The sequence below is a fragment of the Calliopsis andreniformis genome, chromosome 7 (assembly GCF_051401765.1).
Source record: "Calliopsis andreniformis isolate RMS-2024a chromosome 7, iyCalAndr_principal, whole genome shotgun sequence".
NCBI lineage: Eukaryota > Metazoa > Arthropoda > Insecta > Hymenoptera > Andrenidae > Calliopsis > Calliopsis andreniformis.
Window position 1 is genome coordinate 9,793,714 of NC_135068.1, and position 26,168 is coordinate 9,819,881.

Genomic DNA, 26,168 nt, shown 5'->3' on the forward strand with positions numbered 1-26,168 from the left:
ACTTTAAAACTAGAACAGATGAAGTAAAAACCGAGCAATGTTTTTACTTCATTCCAAGCACTGTCTCCAACTTTCTTTATGAAAGTTTAAAGGAACTATACGTAGGTGCAGTTTATGCAAATGATTTCCTCAGCAGGAATTCCACATTTGATTGCTCCCATGCAGTTATTGTAGGAATTGAGAATTCCAGTGGAATTGGAGTACTGAGTATGTAGGACTCTTCATCTCTGGGTGTACAATTTTTAAATTTTGATTTGCTCTGAATAGGTCAAAATGAACCTCGATGAATTTAACTCGATGGATAAAGTCGTAGGTAACTTTACTTACATAATACTCGTAAAACAGGGACGTTGTCTCAGTTATTATCATTCCACTAATGTTCCCTCCGTTTCACACTGCACACCTGATCGATCCGCTTCCGTTCATGAGCGACGCAAGACTATTCAACTGGAGATTCGATCGCACAACCTTCTGCGGGACACTTTCTCTCCTCCTCGGAAAAATGAGTCACTTTCATCGACGGATCCAAACGACTCTTCGCCCAGTATTTTTGCGACAGCCGCTTATCAGTACTGTTCCTAATATCCTTTTAATCTCGCTCTTCTTAAACTCGTTATGGCAGTATCCATGAGCCAAGAAATATTGTTAAAAAAAGGAATAAAAGTTTCAAAGTCATTCAGAATGTTGGAAAGAAAAATGATCTTAAAGTGTCAGTATAAATAAGTCGAATTGCAATTAAAAGTTGGTGATTTGTGTGTGCTTGAACTTGAAATGCGTTTTGGTATGCTAAAAAGAGGATTTGTGGGTAATTCCACATTTCTCAAAGACTGTCCTACTGACACGGTTCTCTCCGAGGAACACGACTTTATCTCGACTGGAGATGCCGTTATGGATGCTCGATTCGGTGACAAAAATTTTCCTCGGCCTTTCTCAAACTGCTTCACATAATCTCAGTAATCGGAAGAATTGATGGAAACAAAGTAACCAGAGTCTTCATCTTTGCATGTCTTTAATATAATTATAGTAAAGAAGAATTTGTGTTAGGCCCAACGCAAATCATCTGTAGCTAACATATGTAAATATCTATACATCTTGTATGTACATCTTATCTAAATTCATTTAGAATCTAGCAGTATCGTAATGCCGCGCAGGGACGTGATACGTCACTGGTACGGTCTGCCATTGGCTTCGTGGAATGATCTTGTCCTTCAGTCTTTCATTTTTAATGTAATTAGAAATACACGGTGAGATTTAGTCGCTCGTTCCCCACTTGACCGTTTCTGGACCGTGTCTCTGCCGCCACTTCTACACTGTCCACTGTCTGAAAATGGATTGGCAAAGCTTTATAGATTCAGCAGGATTGATCATAAAACAGCAATCAATTTGTGTATTCATATCCTGATTACCCTATCATCGTCGTCCCAGGACAGCTTCTTAACTCTCTGCGAAACGGAACAAGCAGGCCAAGCTGGCATGAGGGAGTCTGGCAGGTCTCCAGAGTAATTGGAAGATTCCCGAGATCCAGTGTTCAGGTTAGTTTTCGCACTTAAATCGTTCATATTTTGAACCAGGCCTCCAATGTTGGGAATGTTTGACGTTGCTGACAGGCCTGGTGGATTTGGGGCTGGGCCGATCTTGTGCCTTGCATATAGAGGCACTTGTCTGGCCGATGATACACCTGAGATTGCATAAAGAAGCAATGAGTGAAGGAATTGATGATATGGCATATGGGACAAGGAGAATTACTTTTGATCGTGGCACTGTAGGAGTTTCTTGCACCAAAGACAGGATTCTCGACATCGTTTACTCCGTTGTTCCTCTCCTGAACCTCATCGTTGTTACTCTCATCGATAATCTCCTGGTCAACGTGATCATCTTCGTCAGCATCAGCTTCTTCATTGTTCTCCTCGATACTGTGCGCACCCTCCAGGTGGTTTCCTCTTCGAGGAGTCTCCAAAGCATCCTGAAGCATGTTTGCTCCGAGTATTTGGGGTGTTGGGCTCAGTGCTGAGGGAACTGGGGATTTTTCGCGATATCCTGTCCCTACCGAACTCACTGAGCCACTGGTCTTTGGTCTCTTACTATAACAAGGGAAAAGGGGGATAATGAGGAAGAATAGATGATGCTGTTCAATTCATCAATTTTACTTACTGTTTATATATGTACAGAATTAAAGCAAGTATGATAACTCCGAGAAGTCCCAAGACAGCTCCAAAGACTGCAACCAATAGGACACTGCTACCCAACCAAGCAGGTGCAGCTCTCGCAGCGATTGGCAGAGACCCACTATTCGGTATGTGCACGATCACTGGAATCATGCTAGACCTTTAAAGAGGAAGATTAATGTGGCAGTTCACTTAAAAGTAATTGAACTGAATTTTATATGCATACCTTGGAGGGCGACCCGAATCGGAAGCGACAGCTACTAATCTGGCTAAGGAACCATTGATAGTCGACAGAGACCTCAGTATCAACTCTCCACTGTCACGTATCTCGAACGACCTATTACATTGCGCATTTAATAACGTTCATTGATTTGCATTCCCTATAATTCGAATTTCCCTGTGTGCCATACCTTGCATCTGGGCCTCTGAGGGACAAGCTGACCTTGTCATCCCTGTCGCCGTCAGCTGCTTCCAATTTCCCTGAAAGTTTCGTCTTGGAATATGTCAATGAACCCAGCAAAGAAAATTATTCAGGAGAAAGCGGCTTACCGACAATGGATCCCTCTTTCAAGGTTGCAGCGTGAAATTCGTATCTGGGATGTCGAAACCGGGGTTCCCATTCATTCACGTCCTCGACTGTGACATTCACGCGCGAAGTGTCATTCTAGAACATCATGTTCATCATTAATCATTAGGTTCTTTAATTGAATAACACTAGCTGCATTCCTATTCTATTTATCTATCACGCTACCCTAATTGAATGATAATGGCATCGTGACTGGAGGGTCAACTTAATTTGAATTTATGGAAAGTACACATTTTAACAATAAAATTGCAGTGTTTTTTCTTGCACAGACGTACATGGTGGCCATCAGTGACGTGGACCAAGAAACTGTGCTGTACTCTTCTTTCATAGTCCAATGTCCCTTTTAGAATTAATTCCCCAGAATTGGTAATAGAGAACCTCTCTAGGTCTTCGATCGCTCCAGCGAGCCAAAACCTTAAATTCTGGAAGTAAAATTGAAGCAATTGATTTCCACTCAACTTTCCTTGACAATTTTTAATTCCTGACTCAAACTCACAGAATCCGCTTTGTTGACTCCTGTTATTAGTAGGACACTTCCTGGTGGGGTGTTCTCAGGAATATTCGTCTGGTGGTCTCGCCTTACGAACTTCACTGGCAATCTTCCACCTAATTTGTAGCATTTCATTAATATCAATCCAGGCAGAAATTGACTTAATGACTCTTACCAGCAGTGGGTTCCACGATCCAATCACCCTCCCTGGAAACCACTATCGTAGACAGTGCATACTTGTCTGGATTATCCACCTGTGTAGCCTGTAAATTAAAATAATCAAAACTTGTTCCAGAAGAATTGCATTTCAAAATCAGATAATTACACTATGCTTGCCTTAACAACAATCGTGGCTGGAGATAAGAGCTCATGCTCATAAAGGGGACGTGTTATGGTCACCTCGGCAGTTTCTGGACTCAGGTCGAGAAATGGCAAAATTCCACCCTGAATGGTGTATCTAACTGGAGCGTTGATCCCCACGTCTTGATCCGCAGCCTTTATGGGTACTGGATCCACTCTTAATGTTCTTCTCTAAAAATAACAATACTAGCAATTGTACTTTCATTCGCTGTGGCTTCTATTTATTCATCTCAACTCAAATGCGGCAATTCTACCGTTTTTATGTGTCGAGGGATGATGACTTTGTACTGGTCACTCTCAAAGGCAGGATTTTGGTCATCAGCATCGATAACGTTCACATGGAGGGTCGTGGTGGATGATTTTGGAGGATTGCCTTGGTCCTGAAGGTAAAAATTAATTTTATTAGAACAATGTGACTTAAATACTTCGAATCACAATACTAATAGTGATTCACCTGAGCACGGATATCCACCGAAAAATTGGATAATGCTTCATAGTCCAATGGCTTCCTCAGAACCAGCGTCCCCTCTAAAGCGTTCACGAACACGAAATAGTCCTATGCAAAAATTGTGTTCCTGGTTCGATGTGAATCGTTCAACTATTTTTAAAAGCAAAAGTAGAATTAAACGTACTGAATGTGGCCCAGGTAAGACTGCATACTGCACAGTGGAAAAGGGTCCTGGTTGATCAACATCGACTGCTCGTACACCTTGGAGAACTCTAGTGCCAACCACTGTGACCTAAAATGGGGTAACAAAAGCTCTATAAAAGAACAAATTTATGGCATAGTATCATAATTTGTAAAAAGGGGGTTCCCAAATCCTCACCTCCGAGATGTTCAGCACATAAGGAGCATTAACGAACTGAGGAGCATTGTCATTGGCATCAGTCACGCGGATGTTAACCGGTATCACGAATCCCTTGCAACGAGGAGAAACAATTATACTACATGCATCTTTCTTTTATCGCGGAAGTAAAGGCAGATCGATACTGGCATACTGAACTTACAGGATCCAAGGTGTGTTTTCTCTCGCAAATAACGTTCACGTAAACGCTGGCAGGCCCATCGACACCCTCCTTATCGAGAGGCCTAATCAGAGTTAGGTTCTTCGAGTACGCCGAGAACGTCACAGGACTGTCGAGTTCTTGTAGCCTGAGTTCGATGTCCCCTTGTGGTCCAGGATCCCCCAACACCCCCAGAACACCCACAGTGTCACCGACTGGCAGATCCTCGCTGACGAAGAGGTGCGCCGCGGTGGCACCATTGTCCAGGAAGCATCTTGCGTCACGGATTACTGTGATGGAGTAGTAAATAAATAATAGACATAACTTTTGTGGAAAGTAACATTTACCAGGGAATGAAGAAGTTGGGAAAAAGAGGAACGATAAGGGAAATGATAAGGAAATTCGTTTTTATATTTTGTTATGTCCAGTGGTTGTATTTCTTTAGCTTCCTTGAACCACGGACGATCATGTTCCTTCAATTCAGATCAAGATATTCTTTACACGTGACTCGTGTGGTTTTGGGGTTTCCGGTGATTTTAAGAACCGGTTGGTTGCACATCTTCCTGTCCAAGTAAATGTAGATCGTCGTGTTTTTTGGTAAAATTAGATTTTTATGGAACACAGAGTATTTTTATAGTTGGTGGAAATAGAAAATTTGGTTACGTTTGAGTTGTTAGCGTTACTTCAAGAGAAACGACTCACGTAGTGACCATGTGCTCTCGAGTTAGGAATAATCTTGACCGTTGGTAATAAGATCAAATTACGTGATATCAAGCGATCGTTGACTCTGATTTGTTGTGCATCGAAATACCTGTTATCCGTTACTTGTATGACGCAATAATAAAAGAAACTTTTCTTTAGTGACCGCGTAGTTAAAGATGGGACGAAAATTTCAATCGAATTTCTACTTTGTCTATGGCAAATTAAATGTTTCCTAACATTGCACGCTTTCTGCTTGAAGCTTTCATAATCTCTACATACTTTCGTCATTAGCTGAAACATTATATTATTGTTAACAATTTATTAAGTTTTCGAAAGTTGGTTAATTACGATTGGGGGACTTCATAACCTGTACTTATCTACGACAGTACAGTGTCGCTCAGAACGCCTTAAATGAATTATTCAGGAGAACATTAGACATTCAGGAAACGATAAGAACTAATTTGCTTAGAGTTATGGAACATTTTATATAAATGTAAACTGAAAATTTTGTAGCTCGTGCCGTAAGAATTAGTTTCAGGGTCCCTTATTAACCTACGTTTATTAAAGATTCTTTATTCTTTTTGGTAAGTACAATGAATTTTAAAGTAATCTTAGACCTTGTTCAAATATTTTGCGTGTACAGTGTACATACAAATGCATATTACAAAGGACGAAAAGTTGAGAGTCACTGGCATAGTAGAAACCTACATTTTAATGACTGACGGAGTAAGAGTGGCCATCCACATCGCGATGAGTCGTGCAGATAAGGAAAGGCTATATTTTCACATAGAAGCATAACGTGTATCTACGAATCCTATGTGTCCACTAAAATGTACACACGCAGACGTCATTTAACAGGAGCGCATGCACGAGGGTTAGACGTGTGCGCTCCCTTGGAGCGAAGTTCCGCTCGTTGCCAACCTACGGCGTATATCGACGATGCAACGTTCCGCCGCTGCTTTTCGTAATCTTTTCCCTACCAGTCGAAGACTTTTCCAGAAGAAGACGATAGTATTAATACTATTCGATAAAAGAATATTATTTGAGGTCGTCTCTTCATCATCTACTGACATCTACTGAAGATAGAATATTCTAGAAAGTAAGATCTATGACTGAAATGAATCCTTTTGAAAATTTGACCATCTTTAGTCGTGACAATTAAAGGCAGAAGAATGTAATAATGTTGAAGTATATGAGCATATACCATATGCAATAGTATTAGCATTAGGCATGGACTTCAGGAGCTCAAGATGTTGGACAAATTATGGCCCTTGATGTGATGTTAAAAATGAGACAGAATACCTGCCAACCTATATACATATTTCACTTGCTTCATTAAACTTGTCGGTAGAACAAGGAATAACATAAATTCACACGATTCTACGCGCCAAGGTAAATACCTGTTTAACGTTATCTTGACAACAGACTCGTTTCCCACGTAATGAGATAGCGACTAAGTGTTCTGCACTTGCACTAAAGTGACCGCGTGAAGAAGCAAATCAACGTTCACCATAAAACGACTAGATGAAGAATTATGAGACTAATGAAATAATGAAAGTATCTTACGGATCCCTACAAGACGTTATCTACAAGAAACACATGTCTGACTGTTAACTACAGCATAACAATTCAGATAATGATCAGTCAGCTAGGAAATAGATCGTAATCACGTGAAGTAGTAAATTAACTGAGTTTCTTTAAGTGCTATTAAAAAGACTTCTAAGAAGTTCCTTTTGTGCTGTATTTGGAACATTAAGTAGGAAAAGAGGTTGGCTCTTTTGACTTTCTAAGTTATTCGATCGCCAATAATGCAGGTGTCACAGAAGTCATCGATGGGGAACAGAGGAAGCACGAATAGTCGAGAATAGAGACAATCTTGGTCTCTTTTCCTTCTGCAACCGCGATTCTTGTGCGTAACCGTTCGCACGCGATGAACCGTGTGATGAAACGGAAGAAGGGGCGATTAAGGTCGCGACTAAAGGGGAAGGAAGGGGGACAGCGGGGCGAACGACAGAACCAAAGGGACGAAAAGTGGTGGCAATGGGGAGGGGCGAACAGGTGGCGTGAGAAAATTCGAAAGACCCACATTGACCGGCGTGTAAGTGCACCGTGCAGCAGAGGATTGGCAGGATCTTCAGAATGTTGTGCCTCATGGCGATCCAAGGACATCCTTCACCGGTCCCAGCGACGGCCGATGCATCTGGAAATGAAGATCTTGATAATTATAGGATAACAATAAGCTCATGTCTACACCTACAATATTATTACTTAGGATCTTGGACCTGGAACTTGGGATTCTAGACCTAGGACCTATCTTGGGCTTAAGATTATGGAACTAGGACCTAGAATCTTGGGTCTAGGACCTAGGACCTATCTTGGGCTTAAGATCATGGAACTAGGACCTAGAATCTTGGGCCTAGGATCTAGGATTTATGACATGGACCTAGGATCAAGGGTCTTTTACCTTGTCTTCTAGACACCTAAATTTAATATGCACGTAAGACATCTGTCAGGTGAGAGCTCCTCGCGGGTAGCGTGACAACGGACCTCGGCCAACAAAAGCCGAGGCAAACATTTGTTGGATCGATGTTGGATCATCGAGTGAAGGGTCGAAATGGGGGCTTATGTGTCTGCAACGGGTGAACATAACGCGTGGTTAGAAAGCATACGAAGAAACTACTTTATTACGTGAAATCTAGATACGCGATACGACATCGGAACTACAGGTGGGGGAGGCGAGAGCGATAGTTTGTTCTCGGTACTTGAAACTAAGGAAGGGCAATCAGGATTGAAGTATACCCATAAAAGTGCAGTTTCCCCATTGAGAAAAGTTCTACGATTCTGTATTATACAATGAACAAAAGATCACAAAACTATCGTCCTATAAAAAGTGTAGCAGGTATAATGCAATGTCTCCCACGCGTTTGCAGACTGAAGTCCATACAACTTCAAGACCCATGTTTCCTATAAATTCCACGCTACATTTAGCCCTGAACAGCCATAACTCATGGGTTCATTGTAGTGTACAATGCATTGGAACAAATCTTTCTGGAGGAATATCGAATTAAACGATCAGACTGTTAACAGCCGTTACTCGATAAACGAGCACCTCTCTTACAGGTAATCACCGTATCCTCGTTAAAGTTGCCAATTACGTTTTCTATCGGCTGGAACAAAGCGGTAAAAGCAATTGCCGCGAGAGTAAGCGGAAATAATCCGAGGAAAAAGGATTCCTGGCAGGGCTAAAGTGATTTACGCGTGATGCATCAGCCGGATACGTCGGCTATGTGGGGCACGATACTCCTCGAATTCACGGGACCGTAAACTGAAACGCACTGCCATGGGCAACCGGCGTAAAGTCCTCCCTCCTAGGGCCACGATCCGCGATGCCACCAATTCAATGGCGGTTCAAGAAGCGGTTCGATGAATCACTTCGTTCCCCCGTGCCTTCGTACTTCCATTTGCCGCGCATTTTCGCGCCCAAAAATATTAAATGATGTCGAACTTTTTAGCTGTGCATTTGCCTGGGTGGCATCTATGCTATGTTATACAAAAACGCAAGTGGTGTGTGCTCTTCGGCTGACTAAATATGACATCGAGATTGCGTTAGCCTTAGGGTAATTCATTGCTGAAATGTGGACTGAAAACTGGTCAGTTTTAATTGACGCTGGAATGTTTTGAGTGAATGGTCTTCTGAAAGTTGCCTAATGGTTGAGAGGTCGACTGGATGTTGGGTAAGGGATTCAACCCTACTTGGTTGCTCAGGTGGTTGGACGTTACCCTATTGTGTCTCTGCGTTTCAAAGACCCTCCAGGCTTTTAAGTACTGCACTTTCGGTTCAAATACTTACCACAAGAAGAGTTCGATGGCTACTGTCCAAGTACTCCAAGTTCCCAATTTGTTTTCTCAAGCTTCCACAGTCCCACTGACAATCTTATTCCCCTTAAATCATCACTTTTCACCAATCACTTTAGTCACCATCCCTCATTAACGACCAAACTTCACCAAATGATACTGCTCGTTGCTTCCTACAAATCCCTTCTTCACCATCAACTTTTCCATCACAGATTGAACTTCTACTAACACGAACGACTATCAAGGATCTACCCGACCAAACTGCTTATACCAGATCGTTCCTTCTCGCCGTTCTTCCGCTTTCTTTGCCTTTCACTACCCTCACCTCGTGTCCTAACAATGAAGGAATCACCTGGTCGCACCTGTCCGCTTTTGGCCAACAGGACTCGCTACTACGAAACGTGGACGAGCGAAGAGCGCTTCGAAGCGGCACTCGGGAAGTCGGTGGTTCTCCATTGTTAGGAAGGGGGAATCGACGGCCAACCGGGCGCCTTCCTGGCCCTGCTTCGGAACAGGTGTTTACTTTCGTTAGGAGGAAATTGTACGAATGCATATGCAACTGCACTTCCATTTGACTGTCCTCGGTCAGTGAGCTCGTGAAAGCCCGAAATTCTGTGACTGGGAAGACAGTACATGGCGCTGGCTATTGTTCTTTAACGTGCACGGTGCCATCAATGGCATCGCTAATTGCGCTGTATTTGTAAACTGAAGTAGGCGCACTTTCGTGCGACTTTTGAGTGTGTGTCTTTGTCAGGGGAAGGATATGGTCAGGTGGATTGTTGTGAGTAAGTATTGTATTCCATGGAACTTTGTACTCCTGTAGTCCTAGTCTGATGAGATGTTATCGGGGTGTTTATTGTATTTTAATTAACGTTATCCTTCTGGTAGGCTACTGATTCTTTTATAAGTTTGCAAGTATTTAGATAGCCATTACTTGCCTATAGCTCTAAATGCGCTACACTTCACGCGATCGCGTGTCAGGGAATGTTTGTCGAACACGTTGAACGCTATCGATTTGTTTCTAGCGAATTTTTGGACCTTCTTCCAAGACTCACTTTTGCATAAAAGAGTAGAACACGAAATCTTGGGGTAAATATTTGCGCATCTTTAAAGGTACGAGCAAAAGCTTTTTTTATTTCTCAAATCAATTTTTACAAAGTTGAGTGCTACAACCATTGAACAAGGGAATGAAAAGTTACACTAACATTTGTGCGAGTTTATGGAGACACTGAAGAAATCGAGTTCACATTAGAGGTGTTCCGTTCCACTGTATGTGAGCGTCTTGCCATCTGTAAGTGAAAAAATCAATATCGATATCAATTTCATCGTAAAAAGGCCACATGTACCATAAAACAATGGGCACAAAAATATTTACTTCGAGCGAATAAGCTTTTCCAGTGGGGTGGCAGCAATGTCCAAACACTCTTTGCTCGAACCCTCAAATTCTGAATCATTTCCTGAACTGGATCTGGTGTCCACAGTCAGAGTAGCGTGACTACCACCACAGGTGAAATACTGAACCTCGAAACTGAAATCATTCCAATTTCAGATAAAGTGATACACAAGAGTTTTACACAGTGCAGAGAGTCTTCTGAAGTAGATGAAAAGATGACTGGATCGAAGATCTGATCTGAAACGTACCGTCTTTCGGCATGATAATTCCGAAGCAATTCTCTGTTCGTGTTGAAAAGGACCCCGTGGTGACCATGACACAGCGTGACCCAAATCGGCAAACTGGGGGTCTTCAAACGAGAACCTGGTTGTCTGCTCATTTCCCCGTCGCCCTCATGCACCAGAAATCCTATTTCGCTCCTCACAAGGACACCCCATTGTGGAATAGCCTTGAATTTCATGAGATCTTAATGGCCCTGTTGAAGTCACGACTGAGAGCGAGAAAATCACTTACGTAAGTGTTTTCATCCCCCACGTGCAGCACCCCGTTGTGAAGGTGAGGCGAAGCACGACCTGTCAACGTGAGGATCACGATACTGGTGGGTCCTTCCTCAGGACAGCCGCCTATCAGTGATACTTTGGGGTCCTCGAGGTCAGCTCGTATTCTGAATCATAGTATTCTCTAATTAACAGCTCTCGTCTTCTACTAAATTACTAATACTGAATTCTTAACTGCCTACTTCGAGAGTCCTCTTGAAAGTATGGCGCTGTATAGCAGCAGAATAGCCCCAGGGCCACCTTCGTCCTGAAACTTAGCACCCCACCAACAGGAATGAAACTCTGATTAAAAACGGGAAACTCAATTATTTTACAAACTTCCCAAACTCACCAAGTATAAATATCTTTTGATAAATATTTCTAGATCCTCCAGCGATTCGAACTCGAACAAGTGCAGCTATAAGCAAATCAGGAGACTATGAATGTCTGAACAACTTGGTATGCTATCAGTACTATGGTCTGATGTGCTATCCGTATTGTGGTGATAGGAATACGAGATTGTTAGGACAATTGTTTCTCTAATTACAGTTTCAGTTAGTCCATCCTGGAAATACTGCACGTTGTGCTGCATATAGGATGTCTCCTGGGGCAAGACTACTACTGCCCTAAGCACGTTTGTGTTTCCGGCGACACTTTGACTTTGGCTCGTACTTTGCGCCACGAATCCTCCGGCGCATCGCCAAATGATCTCTGCTATCGCGGCTGTCAGAACATCGATTTGCCTGTCGTAAGACGGCTTCAGCAGGCTGTGGGGGGATAGGAATGTTTAGCAAGTCTTTCAATCGAGTTCCAAGTGTGGCTAATGAATATTCTAAGGAGTTTGATAGTTTCGGTTTTGTCACACACCTTTCTGGGTTACTTCGGACGTCCTGCCTATTGCACTTAAACAAGAAATGCTTAAGCATAATGGCCTGCACACCTGTGACAAGGCCCCTGGTCGTATTTCTCGGCGCTCGTAGACCGAACGCAAGGTTCTGACCATAGGGTCGTAGGGTTAATCCTGTTCTAGACCATTCAGGTTTCGGTGGAGTGGCGCAACTTCCAAACACCAGGGTTCTTAGGGTCTAAAGGAACATTACACACAACAGCATGGGGTAAAGCTTGTAACTGAGCATTGTGAATGGGCAAGTCAAAAGTTTAGGCTAAAAAGAGTTCCACAGGGGAGAAGAGAAACTTTTAAGTAGTTCGATTTTTGGCAAAACATCAAGACCCCAGGTACTTTTAAGAAAACATTCATTGTACTACAGTTTACAGTCCCTCAAGAAGAGCTCATCAAAGTACTCGCAACTGTGCCCAGATTTGTCCACTTAAAATTAAATAAAACATTGCATAAGTTTCTCAAAGCGCCTACTCAAAGTGTCATCTATCAAAAACAAAATACACGTCTCCCATCATTTTTATTAACTAAATTACCATGCAAGTTTCATCATCAATAGGCTTCCCTCCAACCACCGCCGTCTTCGCCAGAGTCCTCGTATTCCTCGGGTATATAATTTTCTCTGCAACAAACGACGCACCAAGCATTAACGTAAACGTCACTGTCCCACCAACATCAGTTCATCGCGTCCTCCACCTGGATAGAGTTCATCCGGTTCACCCATCAGAGCCGCGCACCTGGCCGCTCTAGCGGACAGCAACATTTTCCGAGTTTCAATTTCAGGAGGAAAGACACTGGCCCTTACATCTATACAATGCAACAGCGAGGAATGTCGCGAGATGTCAGAGGCGAAAGGAGAGGATCGCGAACGATTAAAGGCTGTGACGAGCCAGTTTCCAGGTGTCCAGGTGGACAGGACCCGCGACTTGTGCCGATTGTCACCCGATCATGCACACTGGCACGATAGTCAGGCGCACCAAACTATCTACTATCAATTGGGATTCGTGCCTAGATTCCGAGTCCCTTTATATACGCTTATCCGCGCTGATATCTCGAGAGAAGTCCGTGAAAGTTGAAGCGCACGAAACGCGTCAATTCGTATGTCCGAAGACACTCTGCCAGGAGGATAGACGGTAGACATGCCCCAATAATGTCTATCTGTCACCTCGTACATGTCTCAGGCCACGCGATCCCCGAACTGGTGTCGAACAGACGTACCGGAAGTACAGCTTCTTCTGCACATACGCGGCAAGCCACTTGGCGCGTCTTAATTAATGCTAGCAGTCGGCACGAGACTTAGTCAACCCGACAAGGATCGAGGATGATGGTCATAACCTTTTTTCCTTGCTATGGCTAAGGCGATCTACATATAGGAATAAATGAACCTTCTGAATAAAACATTAAATTGTAGCAACTTGAGTGAAAAACTCATGAACCTGGAACGAGCTTGGAACAGGAATAGAACTTTTATGCGATCTTTGCAATTACTGGAGGCAGCAGACGTAACTGCTGCTTCTGTAATTTTGAAGAGAAAATTTCATTTAATACTCTAACTAGGCAAAGAATTTAATACCCTAGAATATTTTCTTTGTCTCCTTTAGCGTTTTATCGTTTTAGCATACATATATCAGTGTATTACATATATCCTGAAAGTATGTATGCTGTGAAAACGACTTGCGTGACATGCTGTGCTTTAAAAAAACATATACCTATAAGTGAATTCCTTTCCAATTTCGAAGGAATAGTTTTGGTACCTGTTTGTGACTTTCATTTAAGCTCTTTCACTTTTTAGGGTTATGTGATAAGAGAAGTCTTTCTCTATATGGCTTTCCTTATTAGTTAGGCTAGGTTAATCCTTAGGTTAGTAAGATAGGGACCCTCAGTCCCCAAATACAATTATGTGATCCTACTTTGGTATACTGAGGATTAAACATAAAATGTCCCCATATACTATCAGTTTTGCCAAATTCCTCCATACCTTCATGTTAATGTATTGAACAATTATACCTATATTAGGAGGAATAGATGACGCTGTTATAGTGGAGCCAAAATTTCCGCGTCACCTTGTATAATTCAGTTCTATCCAGTTCTACCAAACTTAGACGCGTGTTAACGGTGAATAAGACGTGTTATTCGTTTCGTGGCCAGTCGCGGGATAACAGGGGTGTTCCCTCTGGCACCCGTCTTCAGGCTAGATGCTTCAGGAATCGCGTGCTCGCGTGCAATCGAGTCTATCGAATTACGAATTCGCGTCGGAACAGGCATCTGCATTCGCCGATTACGGGTACCGATATAACGCGGTTTAATTTACCTTTCTTCGCGAGCACTCCGCGATTCCATCGATCTAATTCACCTGTCCGCGCTTCTGTGCGCACTTGGCCATTCTTCCTAAATCAATTCGAAATTTCCAGCCCTCTCCATCTCCTCTGGGATCCAGATTCAATTCATTCATCGCCGAGTCTCGCGATACTTCGCACCCACTTGGGCCTTTTGCCTCTTTTCACGTACTCCTTTAGTCTCATGCGTTTTTAGGTCATTTAAGTTCGTGCTTTCTACAAGGTATTGTGAAGAATTGAGGCCTTGCTTAGAATTACGTACAAGCAGATGGATTTATGCCTGAGGCGATAAATGGAAAGTGAATGATGGGCTACAGTTGTTCCTCTAAAGATTTTATGTCTCGTGCGTGTGATCTACATCGTTGATAACAGTGATTGGTCGCCCTAAATGCACGTGCTCGAGTCCCTCTACCTTTCTGTCGAAGATACACCGGCTTCTCGGTCCTCATTTCCGTGCAGTGTCTTTTGCCATGTCCAGATGCTGAAGGCGGCGACTTTGAACACGGATTGGTACTCTCCTCGGTCTCTTCCACCTCCTCCATGTCGACCTCCACTATCCTGGACACTAAGAACACAACGACCAAGTTGAAGACCACTGCAGCGACCTAAAGACTCTCGCGCCCAATCCACGAAACGATTCTCATCTCCTTGATAACGACGACGTTCATCACGATGGTGATCCAGTGCCAGAAAGTCCCTCGAGTCTACTTCTAAGTGTCACCACTTGAGTCTGTCATTGAAGTCCATCAAAAGGGCCAGCAAAGTGGTCTGCGGCTCAGACTATTCTCTGCACTCTCCAGGAGCCTGACATCTTCAAAAACAGAAGACGAAGGTTTGTTCTGATTCGCGAAATCGGGTGTCTTCACGATGACTGTTCAAGAGGAGCAAGAAAACGCAACGTTTGGTCCTCGATGATAGGGTCGGTGCTTCTTATCAGGTGTTTTGATGGAAAGTGGCAGTCAAGTGCTCGTTGCTGCATCGAGCCACCTAGACTGACAGGAGTTAATAATTCCGGCAGCTTTCGGCCGAGTCGGTTCATCGCGCCGCGCACGAGCTACCCATTCCACCTGCCTCTGATTGGGTAGGTATATGCAGAACAACGGGCCATGAACTCAAAGAAGGCTTGCTGGCCTCAACACCTCAGGAAATTTGCGATCGAACCGTCGGAGAGGTGTTTTCAATCTTCAAGCGAACATTTAATCCTCGAATTTAGGATTCGACGTATTTCCTAACCTTCATATAAGTATAGAGAGTTTCAGTGATAAAAATGATGCCTATTTAAGAACTCAGAGCTAGCTTAACAAGTCAGGGAGCCATAAATATTTGCATTTATTTAAGAGAAAAGTTGTCCAGCCCTTTTTCAATATAATTCAGTGGTTCTCAATTTAGATCTCTCTCGTGCTACTTTGTGAACACCATTTTGAGCGGAGAAAACCCTGAAAGCTGCCAGAATTTAGTAATTTTGATACTTGGTAATTAAGTTCTTGGGAATATCGAATCACTTCACTAAGCTGTTACACGATGTACTGAAATTCTGGAAGTCGAATTCTGCTTTTATGCTTGCATACACATTTGCATCCCCGTCTGCATAAGAGCACGTTTACATGTTGCATGGCGATGGTTCGTCTCGCACGTGTACTATCTCGCGACTTTATCGTAGTTACCGATCTTTGCATGCGTTCCGTGCCATTTTCGTTCGATCGAAACGGATAATCGAAAATCTAGCCTAGATTTCGTACTAGAAACTATAGGTTCCTAGGGTTTGCAATAAGAATATCGATAAGTGCATGTTCCTCATAATTTTGTATTTCAATATTAAGACAAGATTAATATCAAATAACATAAAGAAATACAGTAAAAGTTACAAAAAATTCATACTAAAGAGGAGCTAAGGTTAACTTGTAAATTACTAGATATTATTTTCATGAAGATTTTGCACATATCAGATCATTTTTCAGCTCCCTCTTAAAGAGGTTTTTATTTTCTTGAGCTAAAACGTGGAATAAGAAACTATATTCCTTATGAGATAACCTAATATCCTAAAATTTCAACCTTAAAAGTTACTAGACAGTGTTTCTGAAGTAACTATTTAATTAAAATACTAGTTGCACCGAGCTGTGAAATTATAACGAGTGAAAGCTGTATGTACTTCATATTCTGAAAACAAAGGTTAACGACTCGATCACATAATTCCCGTTGCGCGAATAACTAGCTCAAAGTTCAAAGGCTCAGAGATAGGGGAAACTTCAGCGCTAGGGTAAAGGTATCATCCACTCGCAATCTGCGTATCAAATAATTTCACCTACATATGTAGAGTCCATACGAGTCGTTAAACTTTCAACGGAAAGCGTATCTTATCGCTCTCAACCATAATTACCAATTTCCTGGCTATCATGCCTCCGCTATCAAGATTATGTCGGCTGGTTAAGTTCAAGTTCGCGCTCGTTCGAAATAGATGCTCTATGCTCGGCCTTCGAAAGTGCAGCCTGAAGTTCCAAATGCGAACATACGCGTGCTTGCATGCACACCAAAATACATACGCGCGGAAACACTTGAGTCCCTGTTACCTGTTATGTTCGTGCATCTAAAAGATCCTTCAGAAACCACGACATATCGTGTATGGAGGAAATTCTTTCTTCCGATTACATCGTTTAGTTAATTTAGTACGTGTACAAGGTATCCAAGAACCAGGTTAAAAAAACGTATTTTATATTTTCAAGTAAAATTACCACGTTTGATCTGGTAGTACCTTTTTTGGAACAGCCTTTATATGAATAATGGTCTGGTCCATTGTTAGTTCTCACGAATCAATTTTTGTACAGTTTATGATGTAATAAAAAGACCTCACAGATTTGGAAATTGCGCATTTTCATGATATTATATCCTGTATTATGTAATTTTATCATGTAGGTACGTAAGATTTGGAATATATTATTAGATATGCAACAAATTAAACTCTATGTATAAAAGAACTTTATTTATTAACCACCTTTGCCGACGCCTATGACATTCAACGCATGGTAATCTACTTGCATACAATACATTGATCACCTAACCTCTCACAGGCGCCAATAAGAATAAAAGAATTAATAATAACATAGTAAAGATAGATATATGATCTAGAGGTACGTGGCGCATTAAATATATGATGAACTGATCGTTGGTAAAGGTGTTGGGAGGTGCATATTCTATTTTTAGATAGGAAATTGCTTGGTACCCAACTTGTTATTGACCTTATGAAATGCCCTGTAGTTAAATGCGTGCAGTCTCGGAAATGCTTGCATGGATACATACGCGTCGTGTTGCACACACGTAGCCTCTGGTATATTGCCAGAGTGCAATATGAAATTGAACTTAGAACCGGAGTGGCGTAGTACCAGGAGCGAAGTTACAGAAGATTACGTGCAACTACGAGTATTTGGTTACTTAATGATCGATCAGATTTACACGTTTCGGGGAAAATGTTAGAAACTGACGGGCACAATGGATCGATTAACGAATAGAGCGTTCCCACAGAGCGAGCAAGCAGAAGACTCCCCACTGGGGAATCCCCAAATACCATTGCTGATCCTAATGTTCATCCTTGTCCTGCTTTTTTAATTTTAATATTTTTTAGGATTTAGGTTGGCATTATGCATCCAACGAAGACATAGCATCCGCTGATGGATTGCATCGTTCTTAGTTTGTAAAGTTCTTTGACTTAAGTACTAGTTTAAGGTTCAGATTTCAAGATTTTTCTGAAGGGAGATCGATGGAACTTCCAATCAAACAGTCTTCACGTGCGTGAGATCAAGGCAATTGGTTCTGTCCGAGCCAATGCCTGCGAACTGTGAATAAGTATTAAGTAATACTTATAAACAAAGTTGCAGTTATTAGATTATAATTATAGTTTATTGTATATTCTATTCTATGCTAATTATATCTATATCTTATGCTATACCTCGTTGATAATTCGTCTATATTGAATCACTTTTGTAATTTCAATCTTCGTCATTCGTTTGATTAAACATTTTTTGTAAATATTTTCATAAAAAATAGGAATATTTAATTTATTTTTATGTTTGTAATGTTTCTGATAATATCTAATGTTAGTTTCTACCACTTGTAGCGCTGTAATTTTATTTTAGACTGAATCGGTAACGTCGGGTATAATGGGAAAATGGTAACAACGCTCGTGAGCTTCCATCGAAACTTCTGACAGAAAAATATATCGGATGATAAGTCTATTGTACACGTCGTCGATAATAAGATTACAGAAAATATCAATTTTACGCAAAATATTGTTCGTTGAATCAGTCTCGAAATTCTTATCAATCGAAGGACTTCTCTAATTGGTTCCCCATCTTTCTCGATGGAATATAAATACCCCTGCAGGAGCACGAGTGTCTCACTCGGCGCGGGTCCTTCTTGGGATCCACTGGAGGGACTCCTGGGTCCTGGACCACCCTGGATCTTGGACCTTGGATCTTGGACCTTGGACTATCTTGGACCTTGGACTATCTTGGACCTTGGACTATCTTGGACCTTGGACTATCTTGGACCTTGGACTATCTTGGACCTTGGACTATCTTGGACCTTGGACCATCTTGGACCTTGGACCTTGGGCCTTGTATCCATGCAACTAACTTTTTTCCACAATTTTGTCAACAGTTGCATTCACTATAAGTGAACATAGTTATAGTGAACTCCAGTCTCAACAGTAAAAATACAGTAAAAAAGACTCGTCAATTAATGCTTGTCATGCTTTTTTCCAAACATCCCCTACAATTGATTGCACAGAGGAGATGTGATTCCATTAGCTTCCTAATTTATTCATGTGTAATTATAACCTGTCTACCAGAAATGTGTCCTATTTCCTCTCCTAATTACAGGCCCTAACGATGTGTCCTACGATTACGAAAACTCCACGTGGTTCTCGACAGTCAAGTCATAACTCTTGTCGTTAGTAGAACTTAGTCATATCAGGTGTAATGTCAGTAGACAGTGGCTATATGGATCTCTCAAATAATTTAATCAGTTTCGTTAGAGTATTCTGTCGCATCTTCGGGTTCTGGCCTCTGAGCTCAGAAACCACAGGATGCAGGCTACTATTGTGGAAACTAATGCACTGGATGTGGTGTTTGAACGAATTTTGCGGAACGTTGGCCATGCTGAATGGCTTAGGTTGCTGCTTCACAAGTTTGGCTGAATTCGTAAAATCATTCGTGGAAGTGGTATTCATGCTGGAAATATTATTCAATTTTGTCTATTATCGAAGAAGAGCCTCGAAGTTCCAGGTTCATATTAATATAGCAAAATGTAAAATCTGATGTACTTTATACAGTGAGTTTTACATTCTTCTAGCGATTAATAGCAAACATGGAACGTTTCTTTGAAACCTCGAATCCTCGACACGAGACTGTCAAGCTGAACGACTTACAAATAGTCAGCTATGCGTTAACAGCAATTTTTATTGTGGGTGGCCTGCTGTTTGTCTTTGCACCACTTTTGCATGGGATCAGAACGACTCCTGTGAACACAGTATACTTCATAGTACCAAGAGAAGAATACTGGGGTCACTGTGTCACGTACGGACTGAATATTCTTCATATTGTTATCGCTGGTTCAGTAGTCTTATTAGACATGCTAGTAATTCTCATAATATGGCATGCTGCTTGCAAGTTTAGGCTGATAGGTCGTGCATTGGAGAATATTGATGAAACGAGACTAAAGTCTTGGATCACCGAACACCAAAATACAATAAGGTATATCAGTATTACCAGATATGGGGAAAAATGTCTACCAGTGACGTCTTAGAGTAGAAGACATTTTGTCCCGATATATGACAATGTTGAGGTATATACTAGTATTTAGATTCTACTTATTAAATAATATTATTTGGATTCCATACTTCGCCCAGCTATGCAGCCGAAATTAACTGTGTCATAGGACCACTTGCAGTCAAATCGACAGTCGCAGTGGCTCTTTACATGGTTGTCTCTGGTCTGGTAGTTACACATGTGAGTGTATTTTTTACTCATTCTTTGTTTTCCAATACTATTTAACCTTAAAATGTGTTGTATATTTTAGAATCTACCCGTTTTTGAATTGACGAAGTTTCTTATAGTCACTGCCTTCTCCATGCTTAGGTTCCTATCCTGCAGCTGGGCTGCTGACACTATGACTGAGAATGTAAGCACATACTATTTTGGCAAATTTCTAATGTAATTTAGAATACTATAGAACATGAAACTGTTCAAACATTTGGAAAAATTTTCTGAATTAAAGAAAATAGTTTCCACAGGGAAGGTGCATCATAGACTGTGCAGCAGTACAAAAATTCAAGTACAGATTGTATCGATAAATTGGATTCACATTGATGCCAAGGAAGTTCATAAGCTGTGCACTCTATGTTGTAAACTCAGCTGTGGTCCAGTAGTGATTTGGATGATCGATCAGTAATGCAGATCACCAGTTAATGTGTACTTTAAACAGGCGCGAGATGTCGCTCAGAAGATCTACGAGTCCTCTTGGGTCGACGAGTGCCCGAAAAGACGCAGAGATAAACTGATGATCATGCAGAGGTGCCAGAAACCTGTTACCATTCACGCGAAAGGTGTTCTACCTGCTTGGTCTCTAAAGTTCTGTGGCCAGGCAAGCTAAATGTTTCTCCTTTATAGAATACAATGAAAATGAACTATTTTTAATTCTACAAGTTCCCTGCTTTTCCACTATAGGTTCTCTATACCATCTTCACTCTCTTCTCTAGTCTAAGAGCAATACTGCGCATGTAATTAACCTAAAAGGAATAATAACTACGACTACTCAAAACTTGTACAAGCCAGAGGGCAATATATGAAACAAGCATTATTTTATTTGTATTTTGAAAGCTAGCAATAAATTACAACCACTGTTACCTATGACGCTTTCTAACCTACCTCACGTAATATTTCTCACCTGTCTTCCCAACTTCTGCAGTGTATTCGACGATCGATCAAGATCATTAATAAAACACTAGCTTCTGTCCACGGTATCTACAATATCACATTATGTGTAATTATTGTTCAATCTCTTCATGTATTTCCTCCATGTGCAACTAGCAGACACGTGCTACATTTTCAAGCAACTGTAGGCGACTAAGCTTAAAACTGATAGAAGGGAGCGTAACGCAACTGTGGCTAATTACAACAGGGCATAATATATTAATACAGTAGCGCAGGCAAAGTACAGGCTTGCTTGTCTGCAAAAGAAGATCCCTTCGTAATTCTAGCAATACCTTCATGCAATATTTGTTGTGATTATCGAAAATTCAATTGTGAAGACATGCGATATTTCAGACCCTTACAGAGGCCTGACAAACACATAGAAACACTGAACTGTGAACTGTTCCTTTGACTGTTTGTCTAATACAAAGTTTCAATTGCTTCTTCTGCCATCGAATTTTGTTTTGCATCGTCATGTTTGAAACAGTGACACCCAAGAAAGCGATGGCATTCACCCAACGCGTCGTTGCTTTGGCCTACTGTTGGCCACCTCCACGGACAGCAACCAGATTTCAGGTGCTTCGTTTCAAGATTTTACGACTGATGACATGTCTCAATAGCTTTCTGCTGTTTCTGCCACTGCTTTATACAGTCTATTTGCGCCACGACAGCGTCCTTGAGGCCATCAGATCAGCTTGCCTCCTTGTCGCTGTGTTCCATGTCATCGTGCATACAATCTATTTCACGACTCAATACACTCGCCTGCAGGTACAGTAATAGGACTTAAATTTGTTAATACTAACTGTCACAAAGTCCATTGTCTTCACGCTTAACACTTTCTACTAGAAGGCTCAGCTCTATTCAGTTGACTTGTTGCAGTGGTTGATCAACCAAATGAAGGATTACTTGGATAAAGCGAAGCCTTACGAAAGACGCATTTTCCAGCTCTACACCAACAAGTACTACAAATTCTATGGCATAACGGCTGTATGGAACTATAGCACAGCGGTGATCGTCGCTTTAGGGACATTGTTCATATCGCGACCTTTCCCTACGGATGCACAGTACCCGTTTCCAGTCGACTACGAACCTTTAAGGAGCATAATTTTTCTGCATCAATCCTTTGTTGCCATACAGTGCGCCGCCCAGATAAATACCAGTGTGTTTGCTGCGCTTTTAATGTTTTTTGCTGCAGCTCGCTTCGAGATAGTAAATGCTGATTTGCGTCATGCTGATGATATCCATACTTTGGTCAAATGCCTGAAGAAGTATTACGACACGAAAAGGTATGGATACCAAGGATCTAACTTTGACTGCTCGAGTAACTGTGCCATGACTACCTCTTCTCAGATATGCTGATGAGGTGGTTGCTTTTACCCAGTATGTGGCCTTAATCTCATTGATAGCCGTTACCTTATCACTAGTACTGTTCGGTTTCTTGCTGATAGGAGTAAGTATTAGCTAGGAGTAGGGATCGTATGAAGCCTGCTGATCGATGACGTCACAAGGTAGAGAAGGTACATTCAGAAATGGATTCATCAACCAGTGGTTGCTAGGAATCTCCATCTTGTTTGAGAAGTTCCCTCTTCACCTTATGATGTCACCGAGCAGCAAGTTTCATATCATCTCTGCCAAGGAGCCAACGATTCAAGTAGGAACGAAAATAAGTAGACTTTTATAAACAGCGACAGCCACTGACAGTGAAGGTGCAGTTCATGTGCCTAGTTGCGTCTGGACTGTTGGAGGCCTTTACGTATGCTTTGCCTGCCGATCAGTTGATGGATATGGTAAATTGCTTTCCACTGTTATGTCTTCGTATCATGAGACATTTTTTAATAATCCTGGGTAATTGTTAGAGCCAGAATTTTATGAATGGTGCATACGAGTCGACGTGGTACAATCGATCTCTGAAGTTGCAGAAGTTTGTGCTGTACATAATGCTTCCTCAGAAACCTGCGGCAATCAGCTTCAAAGGGATTGTCCCTGTCTTGTCATTGAACTACTATTGCTCGGTATGTAAATAGCTATATAGTGCTTGGTTGTAAGTGAGAGAAGATTTAAGCAGCGATCGGTATTACCATATGCCGGGACAAAATGTCTTCCAGTGACGTCATAGAGCAGAAGAGTGGGGTACGACATGGAATCTGACTCATGTCACTGGAAAACATTTTGCGTTGGCATATGGCAATATTGGGTGATTTTACACTCTCGTAGCCAAATATCTTTTCTACCACAAGAAGCCTACCTAGCATGACATCTCTAACACTGAATATTCCAGTTTATCTCGAATATATTCTCCATGTTTGCTGCATTACGAGTTATGGTCGAAAAGGTGGAAAGTTAAATGCATCAACGTGGCAACTATAGCAGATCTTCGTTTTTCCATGCTTACAGTGTAGAAGAATTATGTTAACACTAACTGTTTAAATTTGGTAATAAACACAACTTTCGACTTTGTATACTCAGTCTTTTTTGTAATCACTATAGTTTTACTATAGTTTTAATTTACACTACAGGTGTTCTATTTGCATGGTCTCTAAAGTTCTGTGCCCAGGCAAGCTAAATGTTTTTCCTTTATAGAATACAATTAAAATGAACTCTCTTTAATTCTATAAATTCTCTGTTTTTCATCACAGGTTCTCTCGACCATCTTCACTCTTTTCCCTAGCCTAAGAGCAATACTGCGTCCCTACTACATAACCTAACAGAAATAATTACTACAACTACTCAAAACTTTTACAAGCCAGGGGACAATACATTAAAGAAACATTATTTTATTTGTATTTTGAAAGCTAGCAATAGATTACAATCAATGCTACCTACGATGCTCTCTAACCTACCTCACGTAATATTTCTCACCTGTTTTCCCAACTTCCGCAGTGTATTCGACGATCGATCAAGATCATTAATAAAACATTAGCTTTTGTCCACGATATCTACAATATCACATTAAATGTAATTATTTCCATTTTCTCGCAAATCTTTTCACGTATTTCCTCCATATGCAACTAGCAGACACGTGCTACATTTTCAAGCAACTGTAGGCGACTAAGATTAAAACTGATAGAAGGGAGCGTAACGCAACTGTTGCTAATCACAACAGGGCATAATATATTAATACAATAGCGCAGGTAAAGTACAGGCTTGCTTTTCTGCAAAAGAAGATCCCTTCGTAATTCTAGCAATACCTTCATGCAATATTCGTTGTAATTATCGAAAAATCAACTGCGAAGACATGCGATATTTCATACCCCTGCAGAGGCCTGACAATCACAGAAAAACACTGAACTATGAAATGTACCTTTGACTGTTCGTCTAACACAAAGTTTCAATTGCTTCTTCTGCCATCGAACTCTGTTTTGCATCGTCATGTTTGAAACAGTGACACCCAAGAAGGCGATTGCATTCACCCAACGCGTCGTAGCTTTGGCTTACTGTTGGCCACCTCCACGGACAGCAACCAGATTCCAGGTGCTTCGTTTCAAGATTTTACGACTGATGACATGTCTCAATAGCTTTCTGCTGTTTCTGCCACTACTTTATACGGTTTACTTGCAACATGGTAACGTTGTCGAGGCCATCAGATCAGCTTGCCTCCTCGTCGCTGTGTTCCAAGTCGTCGTGCATACAATTTATTTCGCGACTCAATACACTCGCCTGCAGGTACAGTAATAGGACTTAAATTTGTTAATACTAACTGTTACAAAGTCCATTTTCTTCACGCTTAACACTTTCTATTAGAAGGCTCAGCTCTATTCAGTTGACTTGTTGCAGTGGTTGATCAACCAAATGACAGATTACTTGGATAAAGCGAAACCTTACGAAAGACGCATTTTTCAGCTGTACATTAACAAGTACTGCAAGTTCTATGGCATAACGGCTGTGTGGAACTATGCCACAGCGGTGATCGTCGCTTTCGGGACATTGTTCATATCGCGACCTTTCCCTACGGATGCGCAGTATCCGTTTCCAGTCGACTACGAACCTTTAAGGAGCATAATTTTTCTGCATCAATCCTTTGTTGGCCTACAGTGCGCCGCCCAGATAAATACCAGTGTGCTTGTTGCGCTTTTGATGTTTTTCGCTGCAGCCCGCTTCGAGATAGTAAATGCTGATTTGCGACATGCTGATGATATCCATACTTTGGTCAGAAGTCTGAAGAAGTATTACGACACGAAAAGGTATGGATACCAAGGATCTAACTTTGTCTACTTGAGTAACTGTGGCATGACTACCTCTTCTCAGATATGCTGAGGAGGTGGTTGCCTTTACGCAGTATGTGGCCCTAATCTCATTGATAGCGGTTACCTTATCACTAGTACTGTTCGGTTTCTTGCTGATAGGAGTAAGTATTAGCTAGGAGTAGGGATCGTATGAAGTCTGCTGATCGATGACATCACAAGGTAGAGAAGGGACTTTCGTGAATGAATTCACCAACCAGTGGTTACTACGAGTATCCATTCTGTTTGAGAAGTTCCATCTTCATCTCATGGTGTCACCGAGTAACAAGTTTCATATCATCTTTTCCCAGGAGCCAACGATTCAAGTAGGAACGAAAATGACTAGATTTTTATACACAGGGACAGCCACTGGCAGTGAAGGTGCAGTTCATGTGCCTAGTTGCATCTGGACTGTTGGAGGCCTTTACGTATGCTTTGCCTGCCGATCAGTTGATGGATATGGTAAATTGCTTTCGACTGTTATGTCTTCGTGTCGTCAGATATTTTTAAATAATCCTTGGTAATTGTTAGAGTCAAAATTTTATGGATGGTGCATACGAGTCGAGGTGGTACAAACGATCTCTGAAGTTGCAGAAGTTTGTTCTGTACATAATGTTTCCTCAGAAACCTGCGACCATCAGCTTCAAAGGCATTGTCCCT

At 41.6% G+C, this 26,168-nt stretch overlaps 3 protein-coding genes across 3 annotated transcripts; 1 reads left to right on the plus strand and 2 right to left on the minus strand.

Annotated features, from left to right (window-relative positions):
• Positions 1-1,172: 1,172 nt before the first annotated feature.
• Cad96cb (protocadherin Fat 4-like Cad96Ca) lies at positions 1,173-7,461 on the minus strand. Its single transcript, XM_076382211.1, has 17 exons — positions 7,395-7,461; positions 4,610-4,896; positions 4,429-4,521; positions 4,234-4,341; positions 4,056-4,157; positions 3,856-3,981; positions 3,578-3,772; positions 3,417-3,504; positions 3,248-3,357; positions 3,027-3,173; positions 2,715-2,829; positions 2,576-2,645; positions 2,392-2,502; positions 2,152-2,325; positions 1,747-2,081; positions 1,407-1,678; positions 1,173-1,321 (listed from the first exon to the last, which is right to left on the minus strand). The coding sequence occupies exons 1-17, from the start codon at positions 7,459-7,461 to the stop codon at positions 1,232-1,234; spliced, it is 2,490 nt and encodes an 829-aa protein (XP_076238326.1). The 3' UTR covers positions 1,173-1,231.
• Positions 7,462-10,328: 2,867 nt separating this feature from the next.
• LOC143181674 (inactive ubiquitin carboxyl-terminal hydrolase MINDY-4B) lies at positions 10,329-14,952 on the minus strand. The gene is made up of 10 exons (XM_076382209.1): positions 14,739-14,952; positions 12,527-12,612; positions 11,960-12,177; positions 11,640-11,859; positions 11,445-11,510; positions 11,296-11,366; positions 11,070-11,220; positions 10,805-11,004; positions 10,539-10,691; positions 10,329-10,452 (listed from the first exon to the last, which is right to left on the minus strand). The coding sequence occupies exons 1-10, from the start codon at positions 14,866-14,868 to the stop codon at positions 10,407-10,409; spliced, it is 1,341 nt and encodes a 446-aa protein (XP_076238324.1). The 5' UTR covers positions 14,869-14,952; the 3' UTR covers positions 10,329-10,406.
• A 6,810-nt stretch (positions 14,953-21,762) lies between these two features.
• LOC143181406 (uncharacterized) lies at positions 21,763-23,692 on the plus strand. The gene is made up of 7 exons (XM_076381787.1): positions 21,763-22,056; positions 22,135-22,574; positions 22,639-22,742; positions 22,797-22,939; positions 22,974-23,075; positions 23,145-23,300; positions 23,567-23,692. Exons 1-7 carry the CDS (start codon positions 21,763-21,765, stop codon positions 23,630-23,632), a joined length of 1,305 nt encoding a protein of 434 aa, XP_076237902.1. The 3' UTR covers positions 23,633-23,692.
• Positions 23,693-26,168: the final 2,476 nt, after the last annotated feature.

Bases quoted from the DNA above. Each gene is read 5' to 3' on its own strand.
- Cad96cb (XM_076382211.1), bottom strand. From the start codon at position 7,461: ATGAGGCACAACATTCTGAAGATCCTGCCAATCCTCTGCTGCACGGTG. The intron at 3,982-4,055 runs GTGAATCACTAT...TTTTACCTTCAG, and splicing joins CGGTGGATATCCGTGCTCAG to GACCAAGGCAATCCTCCAAA. The intron at 2,646-2,714 runs GTAAGCCGCTTT...CGAAACTTTCAG, and splicing joins GAAAGAGGGATCCATTGTCG to GGAAATTGGAAGCAGCTGAC.
- LOC143181674 (XM_076382209.1), bottom strand. From the start codon at position 14,868: ATGGAGGAGGTGGAAGAGACCGAGGAGAGTACCAATCCGTGTTCAAAG. The intron at 11,511-11,639 runs GTAATTAGAGAA...ATTTGCTTATAG, and splicing joins AGGATGGACTAACTGAAACT to CTGCACTTGTTCGAGTTCGA. The intron at 10,692-10,804 runs GTACGTTTCAGA...GAATGATTTCAG, and splicing joins AATTATCATGCCGAAAGACG to TTTCGAGGTTCAGTATTTCA.
- LOC143181406 (XM_076381787.1), top strand. From the start codon at position 21,763: ATGTTTGAAACAGTGACACCCAAGAAAGCGATGGCATTCACCCAACGC. The intron at 22,743-22,796 runs GTATTAGCTAGG...TGACGTCACAAG, and splicing joins TTTCTTGCTGATAGGAGTAA to GTAGAGAAGGTACATTCAGA. The intron at 23,076-23,144 runs GTAAATTGCTTT...GGTAATTGTTAG, and splicing joins CCGATCAGTTGATGGATATG to AGCCAGAATTTTATGAATGG.